Source organism: Dermacentor silvarum, chromosome 1 (assembly GCF_013339745.2).
Source record: "Dermacentor silvarum isolate Dsil-2018 chromosome 1, BIME_Dsil_1.4, whole genome shotgun sequence".
In the NCBI taxonomy this organism is placed as follows: domain Eukaryota; kingdom Metazoa; phylum Arthropoda; class Arachnida; order Ixodida; family Ixodidae; genus Dermacentor; species Dermacentor silvarum.
The window spans coordinates 256203984-256217620 of NC_051154.1; the positions used below are offsets into that span (position 1 = coordinate 256203984).

Here is a 13637-nt window from a genome sequence, read left to right on the forward strand (position 1 = left end):
TGGTGGTATGATAGCCCCATGCCGTGTGCGAGGCGTTGAAGTCCCCCACTATTACGACTTGGTGGCCATTCGTGGACTTCTTGATTTTTCGTAAAAAATGATCGAAGTCCGGTAACTGGTCCCGAGGGGGGCTGTACACGCTGGCCACGAATAGGCTTTTCTGCGTCTTTCGTTCCGGTAAAACCTCGATTAGGGTGTGTTCTGTCTGGGTGTTCTCTATGTCGTGTTCTTGCGCCGTGAGAGTTTTCTTGACCAGTATGGCAGTGCGTTGGCTGTGTGCATAAGTGGTGTATCCTTGCAGTCGGACATTCTGCGTGTTGGTTTCCTGTAGTGCTATGACGTCGGGTTGATTCAGCTTGATGAATTCTTGCAGGCTTGCGTGTCGAGGGCGGTACGAGCGACAGTTCCATTGCCATATGCGTATAGTTGAATGCTGGTTCTTCGCCTTGTGGTTAGTGGTCGCCATCGTCGATGGATTCGAATTCGCGTCGGCGATCGCGAGTGGGCGAGATGGAGCGAGAGTCGCTGTGGCTGTTCGCCCGCGCTTTCTTCCGAGTCGTGTGGCGCGAATTGCCTAGCTGTGCATTGGTGACGTAGTTTTTCTTTACATGCGCGATAAAGTTGTTGAGCTGTGGCGCGATCCCATCGATCTTGGCGTTTAGCGTTGCGATCTTGTTTTCGAAGGTTGCGGCTGTTTTTTCGACTGCTGATTGGACGATTTTTTCCATCGTGGCGTGAATGTTGTTCATAAAGGCTTCTTGAAATATCAGGCACCTTGCATCTACTATGGCTTCGACATCCGCCTTGGTCAGCGTCGTTCCCGACTGTCTGTTAATGTTTTCGAGCTCCTGGCATTTTTGATGCAGCTTGTCTGTGAGTTCTTGCTGTTCCTTGCATTTTTGGAGCAGTTTGTCGGTGAGCTCTTGCTGTCTCTGTTGACTGCGGAGTAGTTTGTCTATGAGGTTTTGCTGGCTTTGCAATTGGCTGTGCTGATTCTGCAGTTTGCTCTGCTGGTTCTGCTGTTTTTTTTTCGAGGACCCGTATGGCTGTGGCTTCGGTCGACGTGGAGTCCAAGCTGCTCGTACCACTCGAGGCGCTCGAGCCACTTGCCACGTCGGCGTAGCTCGCGCGCTTGACCGAGTGGGAGCGCGAGCGAGAACGAGAGCGGGAGCGCGAGGCATTTCGCAGTATTGACTTGGACCTGCTGTGCCTTGGGGAGCTGCCCGCACTGATACTGCTCGAGCTGGTGGCCGCGGTGCTCAGCTCCGGGAACTCTTCACTGCTGGAGCTCCAGCGGTTGTCTCTTTCTTGGAGCCTGTTGAGGCGCTGTTGCCGTATATTGTAGGGTGGTGGGCTTGGCTTCAGTCTCTTCTTGCACTCTGTACTTGCAGTTTCGTGCCCTTCTCCGCAGAGCTTGCAGGTTGGTTTGCAATCATGGTTTTGTGGTTGTCCGGTCTTGCCGCATTTGTAGCAGAAATCTGGGACCGGTCTCGGACAGACGTCTTGACGGTGTCCCGTTGTGCCACAGGTGCGGCAGTACTGCACTGACTTTCGATATGGTCTGCAGCGGAAATCAACGCTCTGGAAGATGATGTAATAGGGAACGTGCGGTCCTTCGAAGAATACGACTGCCGCGGTCGACTGACCCAGCATTCTGGCGTGAAGAACGGTGTATCTTGCCGGTGCTAGGATTCCTGCCACGAGTTCTGCGGTACTCGTTCCGGGTATGAGGCCATTGATGACGCCTCTGGAGACGTCAACAGGGGTTCGTATGTTGCCTTTGACGTTGTGATAAGTGCCTCCAAGCTGTATTTTGTTGATGCTGACCAGCATCTTGGCATCTTCCTTGTCGGCCGTGCTTGCGATGATTAAATTTTCGATTCTCTGTACTTGCACGCGTACTTTGTCATTGAAGTCTTGCTGCGATAGTCCACTTGTTCGGCCGATGGCGTGCATAACTGCAACGGTGTTCCATTTGGCGAGGTCGAGACCTGCCTGCGGGCGGTAGACGATCTTAAAGTCGTCTAGTGGCAGGGGCGGCATCCTGGGTCAGCGTTGTTGCTGTGGCGGTGCTGGATTGGACGTCTGCTCATTAGTTGGTTTTGTTGCCGGCGTCTTTACATTCGTGGTGTCCTTCTTGCCCTTTTTGCTCCTCGTGAGCCAGGCGCTTTCCGCTTCGATTGTTCTGCCGCTTTCTGCATCATAGTTCCACATATCTTCCCCGGTGTTTTCTTCCCTCCGGTCCGTTTGCATTCCATTTGTTTCCTCTTCTTTCTGGTTCTCTGACATTTCGCTTGCTGCAGCAGCCTCTCGGCTCATCGTAGTGTCCGTTTGCATTGCATTTGCTTCCTCTTCCTTCTGCGCCTTTGACATTTCGCTTGCTGCAGCTGCCTCTCGGCTCATCGGCTCTTCGCCGCGGCGTGGGCGAGCGCTCGTGCGCTCGTGCTCACGTGGCGTGCGCCGCGACGGCGTTTCCTCCGCTGGGATTGCGCAGCTGCTTTGGCGTTACGCTTAACCGGGTGGGTGTGCGGTCGACTTGATATCTTGAAATAAGGTGCACTTACCCGAAATAGGCTATTGTCCGGCGATTTCTCTCGTCTTGCCGGTTGCACCGGTGCAAAACTTAGATTCGTCACTGGCCTTGTTCCGGGATGAGAAGCACGAAAAGCGGGAGCCCATGTGAGACACGTCTGTTCTCCTCGGCCCCCTGGCGGCGAGTCCCCGTAGTCAGTCAGTATGAAATTTTTTCGCGCTGGCATGCACTGCCAACCAAAACAACCGCCGGCACCGGGAATCATTCTGGATTTTGACTACAATGTCTTTTTCACGCGCGAAAAGACATTTCGGCATGAACATTGCGAACTCGGGCTGGATTTCCTGGCAACGCCCTTGCACCTGGAGTCACATAACGTGAGGAGCCCTATCCGAGCACAAAGTTTCAGGGGCTTTTCGATAGCGAGCAGGCGCGTTGCGGCATCTCGCAGCGGCCGCGGAATCTATGGAGTGCATGGATTTCAATTCCGAAACTTTATGGGTATAAAGTTCTCATAAACTTTTGACGCGAAAGGTGCACTGACATTTCCAAAGGAGTGCTTTAGATTTTCAATTCTGGAACTTTATGAGATTAATGTTCTTATAAATTTGGGCCAACATGCGTGCACCGGAGCCCTCGTGTCGAAGCCGTTCCAGAAATGGAAGCATGCGCTCGCAATCTTCTACACACACGAAAATACTAAGTATCACCATGACTGTCAGCTGGCAGCTGATAATTTTCACCAAACATTTTAAGGAAGCACGCCTAATGTGATCGGTCAGCTGGACCAGTGCAGGCAAAGTAAAATAAGAGAAAACAGAAGAAAGTTAACAGCCTATTATTGAGGCAGTTCTTTTTTGCCGGCAACAAGGTCTGGCTTTCCATGTTCATAGGGACCGTGGTTCTATGGACCACTGCCCAGAGGTTTGAGGCAGCGGAGGACAGTGGTCCTATGGACCACTGTACTCCGCTGCCTCAAACCTCTGGACCTCAAAGCCTCCGCTGAAAATACTGGTACTTTGGGAGCGCTTCTTCTCATGCGAGCTGATTATGGAGATACATATCTGAAGAACGATTTGGAAAGTTGCCCGAGTAATGCCTTGTATTTAAGCCCAGATGTACAAAACTAAATTATAGAAATCTGTGGTGAAATATTTAAAGAAAGCCTACACGCCAAAGTAAACGCTGCAGGCTGCTTCTCCATACTTGCTTACGAAACGACGGATATTGCTGGAATCGAACAGCTTACTGTTTGGGCAAGGTACCTAAACAAGGATGCCAACGATATTGAAGGAGTGTTTTTAGGTTTTAGCACCGGAATAGAGGCCTATCTCATTGCAACTGCAGGTTCTCTGTCATCATCAACATCAGCCTATATTTTATGTCCACTGCAGGACGAAGGCCTCTCTCTCCCTGCGATCTCCAATTACCCCTGTCTTGCGCTAGCCTATTCCAACTTGCGCCTGCAAATTTCCTAACTTCATCATTCCATCTGGCTTTCTGCCGACCTCGACTGCGCTTCCCTTCTCTTGGTATCCATTCTGTAACCCTAATGGCACACCGGTTATCCATCCTACGCACTACATTGCCTGCCCAGCTCCATTTCTTCCGCTTAATGTCAACTAGAATATCGGCTATCCCCGTTTGTTCTCTGATCCACACCGCTCTATTCCTGTCTCTTAACGTTAGTCCTAAGATTTTTCCTTCCATCGCTCTTTGTGCAGTCCTTAACTTGTTCTCGAGCTTCTGTGTTTACCTCAAAGTTTCTGCCCCATAGGTTAGCACTGGTAGGATGCAATGATTGTACACTTTTATTTTCAACGACAGTGATAAGCTCCCAGTCAGGATTTGGCGATGCCTGCCGCATGCACTACAACCCAATTTTATTCTTCTGTAAATTTCTTTCTCGTGATCAGGGTAGAAACTTTACAAATGTGTACAAACTTTTGCAGAATCTAGTCACCCTTCCAGTGACTACTGCTAGCGCAGAGAGAATATTTTTTAACATGAGATTACTAAAAAACTCCTTGCGCTCTACAATGTCTGAGGAACGCATGGTTAGGCTGGCGTTTGTATACGCCCACAGAGACGTCGGCATCAACGTGTCCGAAGTCATTGACCGCTTCGCTAAACTTCCACACCGAGTGAAGTTTGTCTTTTAGATAGCGAAGCAGCAAAAATCAATACAAGTAAAAAGCTCTGTTCCTTCAGGCACATAAACTCGTAATTATGAAAACGTATGACTGTTCATTAGCTTTTGAAACCGCAGAAATTTTCACCGTTTATTCTAAGAGTTAGCATCATGATCAAAATTATCATGCGAATAGGAAAATACGAGGACATCAATAACCAATTTTGACCGACCTTGCTCATTGAAAGCCCGGCCCAGGTGGCGTTTCCCAACAAACACACTCGGATATTCGGTAGTTCAATTTGCCGTATCATCTGTGGCTTTCGTTTGGCCTTTCCTTTTTAGCTGCCTACTTTTACTTCTTTTTTGAACCGAAGGAATACCCTTTGTTATTATTGGGTGCAGAATATTTGTTGCCGCTCTGCAGACAGTTAAATTACACATTTTTGTACTGATAACTGCATTATTCCTCTATAATTCTACCCATACGGATCTGTCGCGACCGCCGCATGGCCCAAGTACATATCAAGATTTCTGCGATCATAGTTTTGTTCTTGCCTGGATCGTCTGTCTTTCTATACGCAAAGTTTACTTACAATCTGTGACGGCGCAATATGTATGTCTTGGTTGACGCTTTATATACAGTGACATTTGCTTAAATACGTATATTTACTGGAGACTTATAAGTATATTTAAATATCTTGTTGCGAGATTTTGCGTATACAAGCAGTGAACTTTGTTTACAGCGACAGTTTCTTGCCCTTTATCAAGAATTGTATCTTCGCATTTGTATATTTCATTCCATATTCGCATTTCTAATGTATATTTTGCAGAAATCCTGCTTTTTATATGTACTCACTCTTGCAACAATAATCTCGGTGTACTTACAATTCACGACCGGTAACAGCTGCTCCTGCGCAATCAATTTCGACGAAAGACAACATCACTGAGGTTTTTCCCTGGCCATTCCATATGTGTAAAACTGTAAACAAGGTTATTGAATGACAAAGTTTCATCAAAATATTTGTCCTCGACGTGTTGTTTTCATCGCCTTTGCGTTTTTCAAATCAGCTGGATGCACTGCTTTGCTGGTTTCGAACTGATATAGTCCTAAATTAAGTTCGTGTGATCTGTTCTTTACTTAATATATAGAGAAAAAAAAACGCGGTAGCATTGATATCAGTTATGTCTGCCAGAATTTTTGGGACATACGAATATATTTTTAACGAAAAAATACACAGTTTACGTAATAGTGCGTAGCGTTCAATAATTTGTGTGCAGCATCTAATATACAATGACATTGGCAATGGCAATGCAGTGACGAATGGTGTATTTGATCCCTCGATAAATACCATAAGAAAGAGGCCGTGCAGCAACGTGAGCACCCCTCCCCCCCTCGCCCCGAACAAAATTTCTGGCTACGCCACTGGTAGCAGCCAGTGAGACTTCAGGATCGACAGTATCGCTATGCCTAAGCTTTGCACGACCGAGTGCAGACTTGTCCGTATTTTTATTCCACTGCGTTTCGTGGGAAAAAGGAAGTTGTCGCTCGCTTTCCCTTAGACTTCACAGTAATACATTGACTGCATTGAAAGACAGGCAACTAGCCCCCTTCGCTATATACTGAAACGTTTAGGCAGAGTTTGAATATTCCAAAATATACCGCACTTGTGAGCAAGGAGTCCTTGGAACAATTTTAATTTGATCCACGATTCCACGATGTCATCCATAACCAGTCATTTCAAAAGTAGAACGCTAACATTTATTTCCAAATAAGCTCTAGTTGTATGTTACGGCTAATACAAAAGAAATCAATTGGTCGGTGAAAAATGCATGACGTGGGCAAGGGATCAAAGACATCCGTAGGGCGTGCAAGCCTTGACACTGCATGTTAATACGCATTCTGCCTGCGATATCACAGCATCTTAGTGCTCATTATAGGTTAAAAAAAAGTAACTGAAGGCTAGTGATCACTCTTCGAAATTCTCTACATCACGCCATTACACCGAAAATTGAAAGCTCTAAGACAATATCCTACCGCTATCAGACACCATGTCATGCATCTTGTACACTTGGTAGTCGTGGTTACACTGCTTCCAATGCATCTACGACATCTACTGCCTCTTGAGAGTTTCCCTGTTCGAGCGCTTTCAATGACTCTACTCAAGTTATTGACTCGACCTTGTCTAGTCCTTCGTCTGTCTCAGGCTTTCATTCTGATTTTAAAAGCATAGGAACGAGCGCTGTATTTCCTGCCTTAATTATTTTCCGTTCTGACTTTCTATTTTTACCTCGTCTTTTTCGTCCATTGCTCCTTCAGCCTTTATGGCCTCATCGCCCCGTTCTTGGGGCTTTACCTGCACTAAGCCTTATTCTTATTCCGGGGATTTCTCTTCGACGCAGTTGATTTTCACAAACTCTACTAAGCAGAAGGTACAGCTACACCATTCCAACGAAATACTTGGGAAGCAGCTAATGATGTGGAGGCGGATATTGAAGCTGTCAGTGCGCACGAGGCGAAGCGAAGGAAGACCGAGCAGAGTGGAGTCAAGTAGCGATGGCAGGTCGTTTCGGTCCTCGAGGGCGCATTTGGAACCTTTTCTTGTGCCAAGTGTAAGCCGCTGCACGTGTTCTAGACAGGGACGCTCGCCACACGACGGGCCTACGACAAACGCTGTCGTCAGTTCAACTTTTACGAGGTGCAGTTCCTGAAGGTTCGGGCAGGACCTCAGGAGCGTACAGAATGCGTGTTCCTTCATATCGCTACCGATGCGAAGATATTCCAGGTGAGCGAAATCTTCGATAGGGGTGTTTTCATCATCAATGTCACACGCGCTTATTCGAAGGGACTTCAGCTGGGGACACTGACTTGCAATGGTAGAAAGTTTGACGTCAGAGAAGTTCGTAAGTGACAATTGTACGAGGCGGAGGACAAATAGCAATTCGGTTACATGAGGCTTGAAAGCACAGCGGGGTTTTGCAGTGTCCATGGTGAGTGAAAGATGCGTCACTTTGGTGTAGCTGGCAACTTTTTCGAATGCACTTTCACATGAGGCTGAGAGCTGCAAAGAAGAGAAAACATTTTAGTGCTTGGGATACAGATTCACATGTGTGCCGGAATAATGTACATACTAAGTAAACGTAAACTCTAGAAGCTATCCACTGATAAAGATTAAGCAAGTTAAACTAGCTTATATCAACCGTTGTACAATGATTCATGGTCTTCTTTAGAGGCGCTAGTAACCCAGCCCACGAAAAGGAAATATGCTGTTACTTGTGTAACTTGTGGCCGACCGTGTAAAATTCCCATTCTACTTTTGTTGATAAAATTTTATTCTTTTGACCTTGAATGTACCTCACCAGGCTGCAGCCTATTTACACATTTTGCAACTTCACGTACCAATGTACATTCTACTGCGAATAAGCATTCAGTAGCGTCTGGTGTGACAAAAAAACAATAAAGTGCCATGACAAGAAAACAACGAATGGATTAGAAAACCAGTGACTCGAAGCAGCTAGAAGTGAGGGAACTAATACTCATGTATATAAACGCCAGAAGTATGGTAAACAAGCTGGACACATTTGAAGATATTTTACTTGATCGCGATCCTGACATTGTTAGCGTCACTTAAACATGGCTTTCAACTACAATCCATAGCCAAGAAATTTCACCTCCAAACTACTCAATGATTAGAAAAGCCGGCAGATCCCACGGCCTGTCGGAATCGATGTTATGCGAAGCAGTGTGCGGGGAGAGCCCACCAAGTTATCAAAACGACCATGAGAGCACCAAGACGAGGCGGACTTTTCATGACCTACATGACACGCATGTCATGACATTAACGTCATGAGTCCTCAGGAGTCCATTTAGCAATGCCTAGGAGACATTAAGGTCTCCTAGGCATTGCTGCCTTAGCCATGCTCAGGACTATGACTTCAACCATTGACCTTTAGCCTTTTTCTTCAATTAGTACCTATGTCAGAACCAATTTAAGTGGTTTTTGAGTGTTATTTTTTTCGCTGGGTGATTGTCGTTTTTGCTGAGTCATGCTCATGACTATGACTTCTACCATCATCCTTTAGTGTTTCCTTCAGTTAGTACCCACGTCAGAACCCATTTGAGTGGTTCTTGAGTGTTAATCTTTTTTTGCTGATTCATTGTCATTTTTGCTGACTCATGCTTCTGACTATGACTTCAAGCATCATCTTCAAGTGTTGCCTTCACTTAGTGCCCACGTTGAACCCCTTTGGGTGGTTTTTGAGTGTTAATCTTTTTATCCATAGTCATTGTCATTTTAGGCGGCTGTTTTATGACCTACCGGACACCCGTGTCATGACATTTATGTCATGATCTATCATTTATGTTCGTCATACACTGTTGTCATACAATGCCAACTTGGTACCTACCAAGTTAACGAAACGATCATGAGAGCACCAAGACATAGGCAGCTGTTTCACGACCTACATGACGTGCATGTCATGATGATCATGTCATGACCTATCATTTATGTTCGTCATACACTCTTGCCATAGTATGCCAATTTTGGTAAATACCAAGTTAACGGCACCACCACGAGAGCACCAAGACGTAGGCGGTTGGATAGATAGATAGATAGATAGATAGATAGATAGATAGATAGATACCGTCAAAGTGGCAAATGTTCGCTAAGAAATGCTTCGCATTTAAAAGATCTATCAAGTCGCGATGAAGGCGTCGCTCCACTAATGAAAAATAAATTCCTTTTGTGTTCCTGCCTGCGTGTGAGGATACTGAAGCAGTGTTCTCTAAGATTCTGTGCAATGTCAATCCAATTATCGGGAGATGCGTATACCGGAGTCCATACGCAGGCCATGAGTGCATAGATTCCCTTTAAGAATTCATGCAACAACACGGTCATAACTCTCGATCCATCCTCCTGAGAGACTAACCCTTTCAGACTTTAACTGGGCCACAATGCATCCTACATCATTTAGTTCGAATTGAACGGGTCGTATTGCAGCCTACGCGCACACAAGGTTCCACTGCAAATATTTTATATTTTATATTTCGTACATTCATTTTATTTGCAAGTCGCAGCAAGGTACATATTACAGTATGTATATCTGATCCCCAAGTAAGACCATGTCTGCTACCATTACAGAGTACATTAAATATCAATCTTCTCGGAGTGGCTACAAATGAGACTATTGCTCCCGTCCACGTCACTGACGCCGGAATTCTTAAACTCCGCTTCTAACTAGGTCCTAAATAAGGACGGTCCTAACGACATTCCTAGTACTTTAACGCGATAGCCTTAAGGGCCACGTTACGCAGAAAACACAACGTCGCCGGCGTTGACCGTGTGCGAAAATTTTCTGCGAATCACAGCGCGGCGCGCGGCGCGCGCCGCGTGCTCCGCTTGGTTCCTTGCAACACCAGAAGAGAGCGCTCGCCTCCGCGCATCCGGAGCAGCGCGGCGGAGCCGGCCGTGCGTAGGAACGAAAATAAATAAACAGAAAGCTCGCCTTCGTGCCTAACGCTTGCCGCAAGTGTTCGCCGCTGAAGATTATGGTCGCATAAGCTGCATGTCCGGTAAGATTATGGTCGCATAAGCTGAATGTCCGGGAAGCGTCAGAATGAAGTTAGGGCTATCGCGTTCTACTCTTAAAGGCGAATTTTAAGCGTCGGTCAAGTTTTTTTTTCTCAATACATATGCGGAGTTGCATAACAAGTATTTCGGCCTCATCTTCCGAAAGGCAATTTAAACTTCCACACTACCAGACAATTGGACCGTGACAAAAGTAACTCCAAATACGAAAATCGGGAGGCACTCACACGTTGTCCTTATTAAGAAAAATATCATCACAAGCACAATCTCTAAGTCATAATTTTGAAACATATTGTTACGTGTGGAAAGACACACACGAAAGAGGCTATTTACAATATATTTACGCTGGAATCAAACCGCCAGGCCGACACCTTGCTCGTGCCAAAAGCCCAGACACACTTCATCGTCTTTCTCGCGGCGGCTCGTCTCGAGCATCTTCAATATACAGGATGTTTCAGTTAACTTGCGCCAAATATTTAAAGTATGCAAATTCTACACAGCTGGACCGAACCAAATGTTTGCCGTCACTTGGAGATAACTCAGTAATTTTTTTTGGCTTGCCGCATGATTAAATATTTAGTCCTTATTATTTATTCAACTTCTTAATTATTATAATTAGATGAAAAGTGTCAATGAGAAAATCGTAGAACAACATAAGAACTCCCGACACAGCTTTCTGTTGCTCAATACCTGCTACCTCAAAGTGTTTTTCCGAGCGTGAAAGAAGCTCCTCACGCCTCCTCTATCATTCTTTGTACACCTTCCCTCTAGCCTGTTGCGCGTTAGTACAAAGGTAAGCGCTGGAGCTTGTGCAATGCTTTTGTGGTGGGCTCACGGATAATTAGAGCAATCGAGAGGATATTGTGGCAACTCAATGGAAAGGTCCAAGTGAGTTTCTCAAGTCGTCTTTCCCCTCTGGCGCGCTCCTGGTATGCATATACACGCTCTGAACCACCTCCCGACGTGGTGTGACAGACAGCAGTAGCCGCAGTAGCAAGCAGCAATCGCCGCAGCAAGCAGCAGCAGAAAGCAATCAAGAAGAAGAAGCAGCAGCAGTTGAAAAGTCAAATTTAGAGGCAAACAAATTAAGCTTCGCTTTGAAAGTAATGTTGGCATTCGGAGCCTGCACCGTCAGCAGCTGTTTGGTAGAACTCTTTTGTTGGGGACTCGGTGGCTTGGAATATCTAAAACTTGCCACACTCAGATGATGAACGTTCAATGAATAGGTCCATTGGGATTCCTGCGCCACAATTTCAGTCAGTTACCGGATAACTTAATAGAGCAATTGTATTTCACTTATGTTCGTACTTTACTTGATTACGGTTGTATCTGTTGGGATCCGTACATGGCGGATCTCACAAAACAAGTCGAAATAGTGAAAATAGTGCAGCTAAGTTTGTTCTTACTAATTATAGTAGAACGTTAAGTATGACCGAAAGAAAAATAACTTATCGTGGCCAGCATTAAAAGACCGACGAAAAAATGTCAGACTGAAAATTTTTCACGCTGTTTAACATTCCAAAACAAGGATTGAGAGAGAAAGACATATGAAGTCGACGACTTATATGTCGATGAGACACGACCATGCTCTCAAAGTCCGTGAATTCCCTTTCAGGGGGGACATTTTTCGGTATTCTTTTTCTTGTTCTATATATACGATGATGGAAAACTCTTTCGATTGACAAGAGTAATATTGAAAACAACAATGCTTTTTATCGCGCTTAAGGTATGTGATCACTTGTTTCTTCCTTTACAATGTAACCCCTACCGGCCGCGCTGTCTCAGTTAGCTAAGGCTTTGCGCTGCTGAGCACGAGGTCGTGGGCTCGAATCCCGGCCGCGGCGGCCGCATTTCGATGGAGGCGAAATGCAAAAACGCCAGTGTGCTAGCACAGTAGTGCACGTTAAAAAACCCCAGGTGGTCCGCATTAATCCGGAGCCCTCCACTACGCCGTGCCTCAGAATCAGAACTGGTTTTGGCACGTAAAACCCCAGAAAGAAGAAGTTACAATGTAACCCTCCTGCTGTAATGCCCGCATGGGCGAAACAGGTATGCAATAAACAAAATGAATAAAGGGTCCATGCTGGTGTCGGCCAGTGCGAGAAACTGTTCTACCCAAGGTCATCATCAGCACCACGTCAGCGACGGGGTAAACTGCACATAGCCTTAAGAGGAAGGTCTCACAATGAGTTAGCTCCTTTTTCCATATAGATATGCATCAGAAGCACGCGCTATTAATAAACCACCAATGAATCGATTACACTAACTTACATTTAGTTGAGGAGAGAAAAGTATGTTGCACCAAATTTTTAAGGAGACTTTAGATTAGAGTGTGAAATTTCACAAGAAATCACTACTTTAAAAAAATTGCTCGCGAAGTTTGGCACTTCAAACTCCGCGCAAAATATACGACAATTCGGCAAATTGCTTCCTTTAAGCCGTCTGAAGTCAACCGAGCCTACGTAAAGTTGCTAACTTGTTTACAGGGGTTTTGCAAAAGCCGTACACAAGAGTTGGTGTTATACTTCAAAGCGATATGTTATGTATCATTCACCTCTTTGACCCCCTTCTCTATATTCTTCTTTCTTTCTGGCGTTTTACGTGCCAAAACCATATCTGATTATGAGGCATGCCGTAGTGGGGGGCTCCGGATTGAGTTTTACCATCTGAAGTTCTTTAACGTGCACTACAACGCAAGCACGCGGGTGTTTTTGCATTTCGCCTCCATTGAGATGCGGTCGCTTCTCGGCCTTTTGGCTAAGATGAAAGTGTTTCACTGTCACCCACATAATCGGCCAGTGGGCACGACTAACCTCCGTTCCGATCTTGTTCTTTGGAGGGGCGAGGAGGCGATCATCGTGGACATCACCTGCCCGTTTGACAACCGGCCCGCAGCCCTGAACGAGGCTGGCCAGAAGAAGGAGAAGTGCCATCCCGTCCAGGGGTACCTGCTGCGGAAGTTCCAGACGGTGTCCGTGGAGGCGATCGTCGTCGGTGCGCTCGGATCCAGGGACCCCAGGAACGACCGCAGCATCTGGAAACCTGTACGTCGAGCACATCACCGCCAAGTGAATAAAAACTTCACTAAACAGTCACACACTACACTAACATACACCTCCATGCGAGTTGAAAAACTTCCAACAAATATTTAAGACGGGCTAAACTAACACGCACCTTCATGCCTGCCCCAAAAAACAAACATCACATCTCAAGTGTCTTGGGTCATTCATTATCAGTTCTTTTTGGAAGAAAAATGTTGCAAACATTTTTCTAAAAATCTCTTCTCTATATTACACCTCTTACTATTTTTACTGTAGCGGCGGTGTAAATCGTGTCGCCAGTGAAAAGTAAGGCAGTTACGATGGATGTCGGCAGCCTTTCCCTT

General features: G+C 45.9%; 1 protein-coding gene across 1 annotated transcript; it reads right to left on the reverse strand.

Annotated features, from left to right (window-relative positions):
* Nucleotides 1-6829: 6829 nt before the first annotated feature.
* On the reverse strand, nt 6830-13311 carry LOC125942641 (uncharacterized). Its single transcript, XM_049660852.1, has 2 exons — nt 13066-13311; nt 6830-7726 (listed from the first exon to the last, which is right to left on the reverse strand). Exons 1-2 carry the CDS (start codon nt 13309-13311, stop codon nt 7040-7042), a joined length of 933 nt encoding a protein of 310 aa, XP_049516809.1. The 3' UTR covers nt 6830-7039.
* Between the last annotated feature and the right edge of the window lie 326 nt (nt 13312-13637).

What these genes read in the sequence shown, in the direction of transcription:
- LOC125942641 (XM_049660852.1), bottom strand. Translation starts at nt 13,311, where the DNA reads ATGTGCTCGACGTACAGGTTTCCAGATGCTGCGGTCGTTCCTGGGGTC. An exon ending in AGAACAAGATCGGAACGGAG is followed by an intron (nt 7,727 to 13,065) that starts GTTAGTCGTGCC and finishes TCTTCTTTGCAG; the next exon opens with CTCTCAGCCTCATGTGAAAG.